The 17,500-nt window shown below is 34.2% G+C and overlaps 1 protein-coding gene across 50 annotated transcripts in view; it reads right to left on the bottom strand.

Moving 5' to 3' along the window:
- The window catches only part of HERC1 (HECT and RLD domain containing E3 ubiquitin protein ligase family member 1), a 203,946-nt gene that overhangs the window by 121,209 nt on the left and 65,237 nt on the right, over window positions 1–17,500 (bottom strand). For all 50 annotated transcript variants that reach the window (XM_070577631.1, XM_070577812.1, XM_070577827.1 and 47 more), the window contains exons 6-14: window positions 15,535–15,631; window positions 14,813–14,956; window positions 13,584–13,711; window positions 11,060–11,204; window positions 10,561–10,732; window positions 9,008–9,142; window positions 8,525–8,690; window positions 4,343–4,468; window positions 3,137–3,358 (exon numbers count right to left, since the gene is read on the bottom strand). In XM_070577631.1, the coding sequence (XP_070433732.1) occupies window positions 3,137–3,358; window positions 4,343–4,468; window positions 8,525–8,690; window positions 9,008–9,142; window positions 10,561–10,732; window positions 11,060–11,204; window positions 13,584–13,711; window positions 14,813–14,956; window positions 15,535–15,631 (1,335 nt within the window). The remainder of the gene's footprint in view (window positions 1–3,136; window positions 3,359–4,342; window positions 4,469–8,524; window positions 8,691–9,007; window positions 9,143–10,560; window positions 10,733–11,059; window positions 11,205–13,583; window positions 13,712–14,812; window positions 14,957–15,534; window positions 15,632–17,500) is intronic.

The following is a 17,500-nucleotide window of genomic DNA, read 5'->3' as shown; positions in this document are numbered from 1 at the left end:
TTTGAAAATGAAAGTAATGTTCTACCATAATGATTTTGATTTAAGAAGCCAATGTCTTCTTTCTCTCCTTATCAATCTTTAAATCTTTGCTATGTTGTTGTTAGCTACTTAGACTAGATGGTAAGATTTATCAAGCAATTTCAATTTGTCTTTCCATTAAAAAAAAGTAATACATGTTTCACCACAGAAACTTTGAAAATATGAAAAATAGTACAATACTCAAAGACAACATATTTCAACATTTTAATGCTATTGCTTTCTAGACCTCCTGTGTAAAGGCTTTATTTTCACATGCTTGTGAATTTCTAAAAACACAATTCTTAGAAATTAAATTTGTTTCTGATTACAAGAGAAGTGAGTGGACTAAAGAGACATAACAACTAAATACAATGTGTGATCCTGGATTTGGGCAGGGGGGTGGGGGTCACCACAAAGGACATTATTGGGACAACTGTAGAAATCTGAATATGGACTGTATATTAGATAACAGTTCTGTATCAATGTTAAATTTCCTGAATTCGATAATTGTTCTGTTGTTATGTAGGAGAATATTCTTCTTCTTAAGAAAGACAGGCTCAGTGTTTAGGAATAACCAGCATGACATCTGCAACTTATTCTCAAAATTATTTAGAATAAAAGAGAGAGAGAGAAAGCAAATTTGACTGAAGAGTGCAGGGCAGTTCTTTGAATAATTCTTGTAACTCCTGTGTAAGTTTTCAATTATTTCAAGTTACAAATATTTTTTTAAAAAAAAGAAATGCTCAGTATAAAAAATTTAGAAAATCTGATTAAACAAAAGAGGGAACAAATACCAAAATGCCAAAAAAAAAAAAAAAAATTAGAAAATACCAAAACTACATTAAAAAAAAGTTAAGGGGCCAGCCCCGTGGCCAAGTGGTTAAGTTCCCACGCTCTGCTTCATCAGCCCAGGGTTTTGCCAGTTCAGATCCTGGGCGCAGACATGGCACTGCTCATCAAGCCGTGCTGCAGCGGCATCCCACATGCCACAACTAGAAGGACCCACAACTAAAAATATACAACTACGTACCCGGGGGCTTTGGGGAGAAAAAGGAAAAATAAAATCTTTAAAAAAAAAAAGGTAAAATCACCATTTAGCCAACTACCTATAGAAAACTAATAATATTTTTTGGTGTATTTCCTTTCCTGACGTTTTTTCATAATACCGCATATTCTATTTTCAGTCTTCCCTTTTCCAACAGATTCACAAATATCTTCTAGGTTTTCATAAACCATGTGTACATAAAATTTAAGTCATATAATATTCCATTAAGCATATACACTGTAATTTATCTAACCATTCCCCTATTTTTAGATATTGCAGCTATTTCCAATTTTTATTTCTTATAAATGATATGATGAATATATTTATGCATAAAATATGGTCTATGTTTACAATATGCAAGAGAGAGTCTCAGAACATTCTAAGGCCCTTGCTATATGAGTTCCATTATAAGATGCCAAACAAGCACTGCTAGAGATGGAATGTTTCTGTCCCCTCAACATCCTATGTTGAAACCTAATCCTAATGTGGTGGTATGTGGAGGTGGGACCTTTGGGAGGTGATTAGGTCATGAGGGCTCTGCCCTCATGAATGGGATCAGCGCCCTTATAAAAGAGAGCCCAGAGAGCTCCCTTGTGTGAGGACACAGCAAGAAGGCAGCCACCTAAGAACCAGGAAGTGGGCACCACTGAATCTGCCAGCACCTTGATCTCGGACTTCCTGTCCCCATAACTGTGAGAAGTAAATTTGCGTTGTTTATAAGCCACCCAGTCTATAGTATTTTGTTATAATAGCCCAAACAAACTAAGATAAGCACCATTGTTTTAAAATCTTAGAACGTGACAAATTTGGTTTAAACCACATCAGAAACAAACAATATTTATGATTTTGGCCCCAAAGCAGTTAGTATTTTATTTCCATTTCCATAAATATACACATCTACCTCAGCCCTAATAACACAAGAAAGGCACTACTTTAATGCAGCATAAATGTCCCTTACAAGTTTGGAAAAAATTTTCAGTCAATAATAAATGGATATACCGTAACACTGTTCCCATTCCATTTGCAGCCAAATATCAGATCAAATCTACATCCTTAAATCTGAAAGAACATAATTCTATAGAAACAACTGTCACTCTAACTTAGCCAGAACCTTTTAATGTAGGCAGAAAAGAACACTAAGACTCGTATAGAAGAAAAAGAATATACAGATCCGACGCTGAAGAGGTGTAGGAAATAATATGAAATGATACACAAACAATTCAAAGTTAAGTCTCACAGTACACTTTGACTCTAAACATTGCTGAAAGGTGTGCAGTTATAATTACATAGTTAGATGGGGTTATTGGGGCAAAACTTCCCAGAATAGTCAAGTCTTAAAGAAGTCACAGATTGGTAGACAGACAGAGCAAGCAGGAGATAGGTGTGCCATGCGCATGAGCTCAAATGAGAGTGGTATGTAAGCCGAATGACGAAGGGTCTGAGGGGGTTCTAATTTAATACAATGAGGTTATTTAATACAACAAGGTTATTCCAGCAGTAAGATGCTAAGAGACTAGCAACAGTGACAACAGCTACAACATTGCTATTAGCATTGGGTCATGATGGCCTGAGCTAGAACCCCAGAAATGGAAAGAAAAAAAGAGATGAATCTAAGAAACAGCAAAGAATAAGAATTAATGGCATCCTACTACAGGGAAAGCTATTGTGCCCATTGTCTTCTCTCCTACTGACCAGCTTATTCTTAGTCAGTACCAACCACATTCTTTAATTATAAGACTGTATCTGTAAGGTTGATCCCTTCCTCATTATTCTTCTCTTGCAAAATGTTGTTGACTATTTTTATCTGTTTATTCTTGTACATTAACACCAGAAAACTTTGGTAAAATTCTAAAATAAACCTCTGGAAGTGTCAGTTACAAGTCACTTGGCACCCACAATATTTCAGAAGATCTAACATGTTTTCCCCTCTTTGGGGGAGTGGAGTCTAGAGTTTTATTGATTACATTAGTGTTTAAATGTCAAAATATCTTGACCTGAAGCAGTCCCTGCCCTCTTCAAAATAAACTCCTAGCTTTATTCTTTTTTTCACTACAAAGAAAAAGAGGAACTTACTGTATAAAATCCTAAATTTCTTAAGAGAGTCTTCATCAAAATTTCAGCCAGATGGGTGTCTGGATGGCAGCTCTGAGTGCCATAAGGTTGATCAGACAGGTTTCCGTAGCCAGTACACACAGAGGAGAGGTCAGCAGCATCAGAGGGTGCGCTATAGCCAAGTAAGGAAGCTACATGGGTATGATCTTGCAAACTTGTTAGAATGATATCCAGTTGCATTCTCTAAAGAAAAATGTTTCCAGCAATGAAACAGGAACAAATAAATAATTAGCTTAAAGTGCACTAGAAAAGAAAAAAAGGATCCTAGAAAAAAAAAACTGTACTAATAATACTAACCAATCCACTCAATATCCTCATAAACAATAATCTTTTAGGAAATGTGTAATCAAAACAAGAACTATCCTATTATTATTATTATTCGGAAAAATGCAACTTATAGCATTTTATTCCATCCTTTATTATAATACCTAAAACTCTAAGCTAAAATGACATACTCTGCATAACGACTTTAGCACTGCAAGTAAAGAGGAATAGGAAATGTCAACAGATAAATTATGCTATGCATACATTCTTCTAAAAATTATCAATGACACTATTTATTCTAATGTTTAAGATAAATCACTTGAAATCCAAACAATGCAAAATATTTATTGGAAAGCATCTGTGGATATTATATTGCCGGTAAGCACCACTTTTTCCCTCAAATCGATAACTCTACAATTGATTATTCTTACTTGGTTAAGAAAAATGTAATTAATGTATACCAGACATTAAAAATGGAAAGAATAAGCATATGCATATCATCAAATACTTTTTCATAAGAGTAATCTTCTTTTACTTTTTATATAAGCAATTTCAAAGAAAGTTCTGGGCATGGAACCAGCAGTAGCACATGCCCTTTATTTCAACTCAGCATACTACAAATAAACTAAAAGGTCTGTAGTTTGACAGTGTAAGCAACACTGGAAAAATCAGTCATAATTTTAATAATCGGCCCCAAATCATTTAATAAATTATCACTTGCTTCACCTTCATTAGAAATCTGGGAACTCGTCCAGCAGAAAACATTAAATACTAGGATTTACCAGACCCATCAAGTTAAGTATTATTCCATAAACACATAGCAATTGATAAGTTTTATTTCCCACTCAGTCTATTTTTTTGTATGATATTACTGATTTACTTAGATACTACGCAAAGGCTCACCTGTCCTTTAGATAAACTTTCCCACCTATCAGGTCCTTGGGGTAAAAGAGAATGAAGTAATTCCATACGTTCTCTTAATGGAGGTAACAGCATGGTTGCTCCCACTGACAGAGTTTCAATTACCACCTGATATCAAAAAAGAAAAGTAGATTTATTGGCCTGGTTCTTATTTTTTTAATAGAAATATATGAAAAATAAATTCACTATTAGGATCATGGAAGTCTAAAGAAGGCGGATCATAAAAGTCTAAAAGAGGTGGTATGTCAAAAAAGAAAGCGTGCAAGTCCTTCTTTAGATGTCTTTAAGAAAACTAGAATACATATTTTGGATTTGCCATTAAATAGCTAATCACCACCCAACAAAAATTTAGCATTGAGTCTACAATACTGGGCCCGGTAAGGTTCTTTGCAAAGTGCTGTGGATGCAGAAATAAACAAGACAGACACAAGCCCTACTTTCATAAGCATATACTCTAGCAGGAAAGAGAAATCTTGAGCAAGTAATTGTAAATGTGAAAGGAGTCACAAAGGGAAAGTAAAAGGAAGTGCAAACTTCAGTGAGTACACACATACAAAGGCAATTTACATGGCCTATTAGCTCATGGAACATCTCCCTGAGGATTAGGCATTTCAGTTAAGAATTAAAAAATGAGCAGGACTTAGCCAGACAAAGATCCAGGTAGCAAAAACAGCATAAAGAATAGCTGTATTATCTTAGGCCACATAACTTCTCTGGATCATAGCTTCTTTATTAGCAAAATGAGGGTAGTGGACTAGAAGAAAGAAACAAAGATTAAGGACAAGAGCCCTTATAAATTAAAAATATGATAGAAGAAACAAAAAATCTCAATAGAAGGGTTAGAATTTAAGATTAAATTTCTCATAAAGTAGAGGGAAAAAAGATGGCAAACAGGAAAGAAAACAGAAGAAAATTAAGAGGACTGATTCAGGACATCTAGTATCCCTAAAATAAGGAGTTCCAGGGAGACAGAAAACAATGAAGAGGAAATCAACAATATATTTCAAGATAATATCTTAAAACTGAAGTCTAAGAGTTTCCAAATTAAAAGGGTCCAACCAAGTATACACCACAGTAGATAAAATCAGAACCACATTAGTTCATATCATTTTGAAGAGCGAGAACACAAAGGACAAGTAGAACTTGCTACAGAATCTAGACAGAGAAACAGATTTCCATACGAAGAATCAAAAATTTGAACAGCATTGATTTTCTGAGTAACAACATTGAAAGCTAGAAGATGACAACTTTATAATTCATATGGGAAAATGATTTCCCATTAGAATTCTATGCTTCAACTTTTCACGAAGATACTCAATTCGCAAACTATTTCCGTGTGAGTATATTCTCAAAGAATGTATGTTCTATCTACTCTCTATCAGAAGCTACCGATGGATGTAAAAATCCAGAAGACACCATCTTAACCAAGTGTTCAAGGTCAAAGTCTCCAGTAATAAGACACATGAATATCATGAACTGCACAATATGATGTACTGAAAACATATCACCATTTCTGCGGTATTCTTGTCAAAAATGCATAACCTCAGCACAATCATGAGAAAACAATAAAGAGATATTCAATAAGATAAGTGACCAGTACTCATGAAGTGTCCAAGTCATGAAAGATAAGGAAAGAATGAGGAATTGTTCCCGAGTGCAGGAGACTAAGGAGAAAAAACAATTAAAGCAATATGGGATCCCAAATAGAACCTTGGAAAAGAAAAAGGACATTAGTGGAAAACTGATAAAATTTCTTAAAAAGTGTTTAGTTTAACAGTATTAAACCAATGTTAATTTTTGACTTTGATAATTGTACTGTGGTTATGTAAGACATTAACATTAGGGGAAGCTGGTGAGAAATACATGAAAATTCTATTATTTATGCAACCTTTCCTTAAGTTTACAATTGATTCAAAATAAAGCATTAAAAAAGAAACACAAGAAACAACAGCAACAGTGATTGCTGCAAACAAATAAATTACTAGAAGTTTCAGGGATAAGGAAAGAGGATCAGAAATAGCCCTCAACAGAAACAGCCCTATACACATCCTGGGAGAATCCATCTCCTAAGGACTCTCCTAAGATGGAGCAGCTACCAAGGAGAATAAACAATTCTAAAGATAACTTTTTAAAAGTTTACTCTCCTTATCTTATTCCTGTGCTTTTCAACCTTTTTTAAAATATTACACTAGTACACCTACAACTAATATAATATTGTACATCAACTGTACCTCAAGAAAAAGAAATAAATCCAAAATAAAATAAAATATTATACCACCTCATTCCTCATAAATATTAAATCGTCAAAGTTCCCATTCACCACCTGGTTAATATTCCTTCTACCGACATTCCAAGGATATGTCCCTTTAGTTGAAAAATCACTGTATCTTTTTTGCTTTTTTTTATTTACATGTAATTCACAGCATAAAATTCACCTTTTGAAAGTATAAAATTCAGTGGCTTTTAGTATATTCATAGAGTTGTGCAAACATCACCACTAATTTTAGAATATCTTCATCACTCCAAAAAGAAATTCTGTGCCCATTAAGCAGTCACTCCCCATCTCTCCATCCCCCAAAGCCCTGACAACCAACTAATCTGCTTTCTGGCTCTATGGATTGCCTACTCTGCACATTTCATATATATGGAATCATACACTATGTGGGCTTTTGTGTCTGGCTTCTTTCACTTAGCCTGTTTACAAGGTTCAGTCAGGTTGTAGCATGTATTAGTACTTCATTCCTTTTTATGACTGAGTAATATTACACTGATGGGCACACCACACTTTTGTTCATCCATTCATCACTTGACAGACATTGTGTGTTTCCACTTTTTGGCTATTATGAATAATACTGCTATGAACATTCATGTACAAGTTTTTGTAGGGACATATGTTTTTGATTCTCTTGGATATAGAACTAGGTGTGGAATTGCTGCATTATACAGTAACTCATGTTTAACTATTTAAGGAATTATCTGTTTTCCAAAGCAGCTGCATCATTTTACATTGCCACCAACAATGTATGAGGGTTCCAATTTCTTTACATCCTCATCAACACTTCCTGTTCTCAGTCTTTTTGATTACAGCTCTTTAGTGGGCATGAAGCAGTATCCCATTGTGGTTTTGTTTTGCATTTGCCTAATGACTACTGAGGTTGAAGCATTTTTTCATATGCTTATTGGCCATATGTGTATCTTCTTTGGAGATGCATCTACTAAGATTCTTTGCTCATTTTTTAAATTGGGTTGTCTTTTTTATTGTTGAGTTCTAAGGATCCTTTCCATATTCTGGAAACTAGAATCTTACCATATATATAGTTTACATTTATTTCTCCCATCCTGTGAGATGGATTTTCATTTTCTTAATGTCCCTTGAAGCATAAATGTTTTTAATTTTGATGAAGTCAAATTTATCTCTTTTTTCTTTGGCTGTTTGTGCTTTGGGCGTCATATTTAAGAAACCATTACCTGATCCAAGGTCATAAAGATGATGGATGAGGGGATGAGAAAAATATGGTATAAACACACAACAGAAGATTATTCAGTCTTAAAAAGGAAGGAAATTCTGATACGCTACAACATGGATGAACCTTGAACACATTATGCTAAGTGAAATAAGTCAGTCATAAAAAGACAGTGTATGATTCCACTTAAATGACAGACTGTCAAAATCATAAAGACAGAAAGTAGAATGGTGGTTGCCAGGGGCTGGAGGGAGGGGAGAATGAGGAGTTACTGTTTAATGGGTATAGATTTTCAATTTTGTAAGATGAAAAGAGCTACAGAGACAGATGCTGGTGATGGTTGTACATCATGACTGTATTTAATATCACTGAACCATACACTCAAAAATTGTTAAGATGGTAAATCATATATGTATTTTACCATAATAAAAAATAAAACTGGGTCCTTGTGCTCAAAAATTCATCTTCTGGTAGAAAAGACAGATGTGTTTGTAAATAGACAACTATAATACAATGTGATGCAATGAGAACATATACAAGAGAAACCTTACCTAGTAGGAGAGCAGGGAATGAAAGGTTTCTCAGAGATGACATCGGATCTTCGTCTTAAAGGATGAGCTAACCAAAAACATTTACTCCCACCAGGAAGTGGGGGAAAGACAAGGTTTGAGATATAAATTCACGAGTCCTATACTCTTACCTCTTGGATTTCATCTGGGACCGTCGAGTCCATCAGTCTGAAGAGCAAATTTCTAAGTGGACCTGCCTGTCTCCCAAGAATGCTGGTAGCTACCCCTCCCGCAAGTGCAAGAGCAAGGTGATTTGAAAGCAGCTTCAGGCACAGCTTAAGGAAATTGTGGTGTTCCCTGAAACCAAATAAACTGCTGTGAAATTCTGGAACACAAAACAGTATGTACTATCCAGTTTGGATCACATGTTTTCTCTTTAAAAATTTTGTCACATTATGACCAACAATAATTTTTAAAACATGATTCATGAAATTATGGATATCTTTTCCTAAAGGTTATTTTCAATAAGTACCTAAGTTTAGTTCTTTTTTAGATTATCAAGAAGCTTCATATAATTGATGGGGAAATCATACAGGAAAGATCATAAGGCAAAATTCAAAACGAGTAATTAATAGACATATGCACATACACAAACAGACATACATATAACATACCTTGATGAAGGGAAAGGGAGTGGTGGAATTTCACTGTTTATTTTATCACAGTATCTCTCAAGAAAAGAACGCAGGTGTGAGAAGGTACTCTCTTCGAGATCTACACAATAAGGTCGGTGCCATGCAACAACTTGTCTAGAAAAAAGCACACAACGATCATGAAACAGCCTTAACATGAAATTTTTACATGATCAAAAACAAAAATTAAGCCACTACTAAAGGTGAAAGATTCCAAGATACATAGAAGACCTTCTTGATTATGAAGGTGATAAAACTCTTCATTTTAGCAACTGAGGAAAACCAAGAATTCGCCATCCCTAGAATTGTTCAAGAAGAAAATATACAACCACCACCTGTTTTGGAAGGTTTGGATATTCACTCACCTGAGGGCAGAGGGCTGAGCCACAAAATCTGCTGCAGCTCGTTCTGGTTCTAAGGGTCTATAAACTGTATATTTCAAATTAAGAAAAATAGCCTGACTAAATAGAGTGATATACTGAAATCTATTAAAAGAAAACGCTTTTGAAGATTTTCAAGATCTCGGGAACCAACTATCTACATATAAAGTGACAAATTGCAGATTTAACACATAGCAAACTATTTATATACAACTTATTATATTTTTGGCTTTTGTTTTGAAGGGTAATTATCTATAAATGTTTTTAATTGGTTAAAAAGTCATAATAAATCCCATCTGAATCAACGGTCTAGAAAGAAAATACAATACATTCTAAGTTGTAAATTAGCCCACATGTATCTGAAAATATCTGAAACCACCCCAAAATTCCTTAAAATTCAGTCTCCTAATATTGGCTAAAAATCACCTACCTGATTATCTAAGGCAATAAGGTTATTACTTTAGGAAAAAGCTAAATTGCTGCAAAAAGTAAATTCCTTTATTTAAAAGTATGGCCACTGCCTTTTTTCAAAAAACTAACCAGATAAAGGGCATTGAGTTTAGTCAACTGTTCAAATCAATAAAGCTAGTTCTGATTTTGAATAATTTAACTTTTCTGGATATGCAGAAACTTAATTTTTAAAATCAGTATCTGGAGACAGAGAAGAAATTCAAAATGTTTGGAAATATCTTAATACAAGGTCTATCTTCTTGCTTATGAAACATTCCTAACTTCAACAGCCAAATGGAAAGAAATCTAGATGTCATTTCTATGAAAGTAAAAAATCAATACTATAAATATTCAGAAGGGCATTTTATGAACAAAGTAGTTATTTGTGTTTTTATTAGTGTTTCTGCTGTTATTAAAACACAAGATTTTTTTTTTTGGAGGAAGATTAGCCCTGAGCTAACTACTATCAATCCTCCTCTTTTTGCTGAGGAAGACTGGCCCTGAGCTAACATCCGTGCCAATCTTCCTCTACTTTATACGTGGGGTGCCTACCACAGCATGGCTTTTGCCAAGTGGTGCCATGTCTGCACCTGAGATCCAAACCGGCGAACCCCAGGCTGCTGAGAAGTAGAAAGTGCGAACTTAACCGCTGGGCCACTGGGCCGACCCCAAAACACAAGAATTTTTAAACATGGGCACTCTTACCTGTCCCTAGGAAGAGCAGTCCATGCTAGACTATGTGATGTTCCAGCAGAGATCTGCTGAATAGCTATGCCATCTAAGCCACTCACTTTCTTTGGTTTAGTAATAGGACCTGTGGAATTTCCTTGGCCACACTGCCCCATTGAGTTATTGCCCCAGGCATAAACTTCATTGTCTAAAAACAAAACATAAAAAACAAAAGAAAAGCCAAATTTAAATGTAACATATTTATGGAAGGTGATACATATGGAAGGTGATGTCACGTGGCGCATAACAACGTTTCAGTCAATGACCAACTACATATGCAATGGTAGTCCCCTAAGATAGTACCACATAGCCCAGGTGTGTACTAGGCTATACCATCTAGGTTTGTGTAAGTACACTCTGTGATGTTCACACAACGATGAAATCACCTAATGACACATTTCTCAGAACGTATCCCTGTTGTTAACTGGCACATGATGATAATTAATACTATTTCTTTAAAAACAAATCACCTTACCATGAGAAAGAGCCAAACAATGACTGTCTCCAATAGAAATATCAACTATTCTTGTGGCAGCCAGTTCTTCAACAAGCTTGGGTCTCAAAGCAGTAGCTTCGGAAGAACCACAACCCAGACAAGCTCCACAGCCCCAAGCATAGACCTGAAATAAACAGAAATACACTACACATAATATCCTGAGATATGGGTTGATGAATTAAGTTATTTAGAAATAAACATCATCTGTTAAACAACAGTGTGGCTTAACACTAAATAATAACACTCAGTTGTTTAAAATATTTACTGGTTTGATTAAAGACTTCCATAGTGATTCATTTGGTTGTTTTTAAACATTCATTGCACAGGCAGACAAGCAGCTAGCTGAAAAGAAAAATAATTGGTCACAGAAAAAAATGAAGGATCTTCTGAGAGATTCTGCCAAAGCTACTAATCGGCCTGCAGTAAGTTATATTTGCCCAATCTTAGCAGCTTGGAAATACTGTTGCTATCTTAAAACTTCTCCTTTACATGTTTTTCACTCTGAAAGTCTCAACAAATATTTCTTGGCTGATTACACCAAGGTGTGATCACATAAAATAAATTATATAAATCACAAAACTGATGTTTATGATTTAATTAAAAACTACCTCTCTTCATTGTTATAACAACTTTATCATTTACAAAGAGGGCCATGTGAAGCAGTAATCAAGACAATTCTCTTTGAACATCTTCACTTTTGACTAATACTAAAACAATCACTGACTGATTTAAGATGCTTGGGGGAAAGGTGAGGTGAAGAAAAGAGGAAGACAAAAGGATAAATAATGCCAATTTGGCAACCCAAAATCAAAACAATCAGCAAACTGAACGACTTTTTTCCCTTTAATGGGTTTTGGTAATGTAGAGACTCTTATCTGTATGCCACCAAGTTTGGGAATGTTTTTTGTCTTGCAATTATTTCAGGAAAGACAATTGAGAGGTTAAACCTCTTCAACAAAAAATAAAGAGCAAATACTTCTATCAGTTGCTAGAGAACTTACTTAAGACAAGCATAGAATGGAGCAAAATTACAGTATAGTAAAGGCATATGTTAAGAACTAAAGACAAAAATGAAAAAATATACTGTCAAAGAAACTGAAAATCTCCTATATCACTTATCAAGTACAATATAGCACTATCACTAAATAAGACCCACATAGCTAGAGTCTGCACTTGCAGTGTTCCTTTGGTTGAATACCAGATGAAGAAATACGTGGCTTGCATTTAGGGACCTTGTTGTATAAAAAAATACATACTTTTTTTTTTCTTATTCTGTTTAATTATTGGTCATTTCATGTGGATACATTTGCAAATGTCTACTATTTTGACCACAATGCATTTAATTGGTGGGCTATAATGTAACTACCATTTTTAACACTGATGATATAAGACAGTGACTTAAAAATTAAGTATCTCGGTTTTTTGTACTGAAAACAGCAAAGAACTTGTTGGCGTCCTTGTAGGTTAGGAGGATGCAGTCCCGAAGGATTGATGCCTGGTCCTTACCCAGTGGCAAGACAAAAAAAATACACACTATATTTTTAAACATAAGAATCACACTTAACGTGGTGGGAAGTTAGCACTGAAGGGGCCTGCGGAGACTGAAATGGACTGAGGGAAAGCAGATGTTTACCTTCATTTTATGCTCAGCAAGAATAATGGTGACCAGAACCACCCTTACCATTTCAAAGTATTTCCCTCTCTCTCACTTTATTTTTTTCTAAGTATATATATTTGATTTTAGGACACAAGGCATTCCAGTCTCTCAAAAAGTAATTAAATTATATGCTAATTTCAGCTTTGCTGCTCATCTTGTGAATTAGTCAAAAAACATTTTATCTGTTATCTGCCTGGCACATAACAGATTCCTATATGTGAGACAATGAGTGGTCAGCTCACTTTTTCACTGTCATCACTGATGGTTATAAGGGGGAAATTATTGTCAGTCTATCACCATACCTGGACCCTTTCCATCACCAACAAACAGAGGGAAGTTAAAATATGCATGTAGAAGTTCCAAAGTTTATAAAGGGAGTATAAAGTTCTGACTATCCTAAACCTGACTACCCTTTCTCAGAAACACCTAATCCTCTCAGATTATTTTCCATACGGAAATGTTCTCCTTACCATCTCTTTTAATCACCTTCTAGTCTTCTTAGTTCCTATCACTGGTTCCAGCAAAATCTATTCTCACTTTCCCCCACCATCCACAGTTTTTAAGAAAAAGTTTAAGGAGTGCTAAATGCTAAAAGGTTTTATAAAACCATCTTAATACAAAGAACAGGAAGCTGTGGGCAGGTTTTCCTGGGTCATAAAGGCCAGGTCAGAAAATCTAGTTCCTTCTCAGACATTCTACTTCTTCAAATAGGAGAAAATATTTCATTTCAGTAGACTGCCTTTAAAATATATTTTTTAACTTTAAAATTTAAATATGATTACTATTCCTTAGCCATCTAATCCTCTGAAATACTCTAAGCTTTTTATGTTCAACCCTTAGTCCTACCTGCCCTGTTGATGTCAAAGCAAGAGAAGATTGGCTCCCAGCACAAACTTTGCGAATGAACATTCCTTGTAAAGCTTCAATAACTTTAGGTTTATACACTCTGTTAGTATCACCATGGCCAAGTTTGCCTATAAAAACAAACACATTTAAGTTAAACAATTTACTTGTTTTAAAGAACCTCTTATTTTTTTTCTAAGTATTTAAGTAGAAAAATATCACTCATCTTTCCATCTCTACTAGGACAGTTTCTGACAGCAGAGGACATTAACAAATGAGTATTTTTGCTACAAGATAGAAACAACCCACAACCAATAGCGTTCTGAATCATAATTTCAAGCAATTAAAATCACTCTAAGAGAGACATGGAAAATTATCTTCCTGTCTTTCTCCCCTTTTATGTTCATATTTCTAACTTTAAATTTGCTGATATAATAAACAGGTCCTATATAAGAGTAAGCTTTGTTTTTAATTTTTGAAAAAATTCAATAGTTCATGAAACACAAAACTTTGCAAACCACTAAAGAAGAAAAACAAATGACCAATAACATATAAATTCAGTCTCACTAAGAATCAAGGAAACACAAATTAAATGATACCATTTTCATTGTCGAAATTATTTTTAAAATTATCTTAATTTTAATACCCAGTGTTGTTGAGGGATATGGAGAAGTGAGCATTCTCACATTGCTGATAGGAAGGACTAAGTAGAGTGGACAAAGATTTAGTCATTCATTGTGTCATTTTTAATACTGAAAAAAATTAGAAACCGTCTAGGTACTCAACAATAATAAAATGGTTTTATAAGTTGTGTTATAATCACAAGAAAGAATACTTTGAGCCATTTAAAAGAAAATTGTAGAGTCATGTTTGTAAATTTTCTCTACAAAAAATTCTAGAGAAAGATATTTACAAAATACTATTAGATAAAAACCAGCAGGTTATAAAATAATATCTATGATATATGTCTGCTTTGTTTTTTAAAAGAAATCTACATAGAAATATATGTATACACTTGTATAAATGCATATATATTTACATGTCTATCTACCAAAGTTTTAACAATGGTTATAGCAACATTTGTAGGAATAGATCATTTTAATCTTTTAAATTTCTGCTCATCTGTATTTGAGCTTTTCTACAACAGGCAATGTCCTATAGAAATAAAAAATAAATTTTTTTAAAAACTCAAGAAAAAAGGCCAAAGCTACCAATAAGTAATTTTTACATACCATTGTCTCCTCCTCCAAAAGACCATACAGTTCTCCCGTCTTTAGATAAAGCAATAGTATGTGAACTGCCACAAGAAACCTCTCCCACATTGCTAATGTCTTTTACTAAAGTTGGAATGTTACGGCTATTACTGTCACCGTGACCTTGGATAAAACACAAACAACAACAAAGAAATAATGTTAATTCTTCTTCTTTAGGTCATTACTTCACAGGTGGAATAAACATTACAAGTTAATAATAGAATTGAGTTTTTTTTAAGTGCAATTAAATATGAAAAACAGAATCATTTCCACTATGTTCTCATTCAATCTTCTAGGCTGCTTCCAAACTGAGGCATCCAGTTTCTTCAATGAATCATTAGAACATTCTATTTATGCTCCTCTCACAGTACTTACCTAATGCTGTCTAGTATCATGCTCATGGCAACTTGTTTTTACTACCCGTTAAATTATATACTTCAGGATCACGATGGTATCTTTCTTATCCCTGAAATCCCACAGTGCCTGCTCATAATAGGCGCTCAGGAAATACTTGCTAGATGTAATTACATCTTAAATTTCAGCACCAGAATCTAGGTATTCTCTATACAAAATTATCTTTCTCTGAACTTAAAACTAACAAATGATAGTCTTTGGCCTATTAATCCAGTCTCACTGCTTCTCAGTAACCGTCATCATTTCCATTTTTCTGTGAAATAACTTCAATTTTTTAAAAATCTTACCTAATCTTCCAAAGTCTCCTTCGCCCCATGTGTATAATTCCCCATCCTCTGTGACAGCAGCACTATGTCTGTATCCAGCTGACACACAAACAACTACCTGCATTGCACACAAAGCACACAAAGTAAATTTCATGACCACGAAGATGCTAAAACACATAGTTCACATTTGACCCTATACACAGAGACTTAGAGATACTAATATTCATAACTCATCCAGGAATTGCCATGTACAGTTGTGGAGGTTGTGTCCAGGACAAGGGTGCCTGGCTTAAGGGTGCTGAAATATAGCCTATGCTCTGTTTGCCAAGCAATGAATGCTGGCTTCCACCCAAAGGAGAGGATAACTTTTCTTAATTCACACAAAGGCACTGTAAAGGCTAGCAGGGGCCCCCAAAACATCAATCTAGTCACTTGCAAGAATATTATATCACCAACCAAGTCTTTGCTCAAAGAGTTGGAGGGGGCTGAACACTCACGGAGCAATGAAAAATTTTTAAATATAATGTTAACATAAAACCTCCCATCCTGGCTAATCAAGAAAAACTCATTAAACAACAGGGATAACTCTCAAAAACACACTATTATCAATGCAGATATATCTAAGCAGTTTATATAAACTTACATTAATTAAACTCCTGATAGTATCACTTTACTCTCAAGTAGCTGTACAGTTGATGAGCAGAATCAGAGGAATAAGGGTATATATAGCAACATCACTCATACCTTTTAACACTGATCAAAACCACTGACTACTGAAAAAACATAGAAAAATATCTACACTAACAACTCCATGTCTTTTTAATCTACAAAATTTAGAACTCACTTTAGAAAATTCAAAATTTAGATTCAATTAAAAATACTGAGCACTTAATACATTCTAGATAATATGCTAAGAACTTCTGAAATTTTTATGTGTAAACTATTAATTTACTTTACGGGACATTTTTCCTTCATGACATTCATACTAAGTTATTTTTAATTGGCAATGTTTCCATTATAAAATGGAATATTAAAAGGAACATAAGTAAAGGAAATTCAAAAGAATTGGAATTAAGGAAGAAAGAAGGTGCCAGAAAGACTAGGAAAATACAATTTCAAATAGAAATCATATGCAGTTCCTTAAAGCCCCATATTCAACATCTTATCAAGTGTCCCCTGATGTTGTGAAGTGGAATGTTCTAAGGCTCACTGTTTTGGGGTTGATATCGAAGTTAAAATACTGAAAGTTATAATAAAGTAAAATTCATTTGATAGACAACCTTCTCAGACAAATTACTATTAAGGAAAAGTGTCCCACTTGTAATTCTCATATAAAATTAAAATTTAAACTTTAAAAGATTTTTATATGAGAAAATTTTCATGGAAAGAATGCAATCTTATAATAGAGGAACCCATATAATTGCACATAATTTTAAGTTTAGGAAAATATCTTCACTTCTTTAAAGAAAGGTAAAATAAAAATAAGAAGAGGGAATCTAGGTTCAGTTTCTAATGGTGTCAATTATTTGTGTGTGACCTTGGGCAAGTTATTTAACCACTCTAAATGCCTCACTTAGATTTCTGATAATATGCCACCTCCTCTGAGAGAACCCTCTGACTTCATTATCTAATAGCACATCCCACCCAAGTTAGTACCTATTACATTACTCAATTTTTTCTTTACTATTATTCAAAATTATTTTACATGTCTGTTTACTTATTTATTATCTCTATCCCACAGATTAAAGCTCTATGAGAGCAAGGATCTTGTCAGTTTTGTTCACTGCTATATGTCTAATGCCTAAAACAATGCCTGGCAGCTGGAAGTTGCTAAATAAATACTTGTTGAATTGCTGATTCTCAGTTTCCTTATCTGTGAAATGAGAATAATAACTACCTTAACAAGGTTGTTTTAAGAATTAAAATTAAATAATGTATGAGAAAGTGTTTTGTAAACCATAAAGCAAATATACAAAAGATAACCCAA

Source organism: Equus przewalskii, chromosome 1 (genome assembly GCF_037783145.1).
Source record: "Equus przewalskii isolate Varuska chromosome 1, EquPr2, whole genome shotgun sequence".
NCBI lineage: Eukaryota > Metazoa > Chordata > Mammalia > Perissodactyla > Equidae > Equus > Equus przewalskii.
This window is presented reverse-complemented; position numbering and strand designations above follow the sequence as displayed.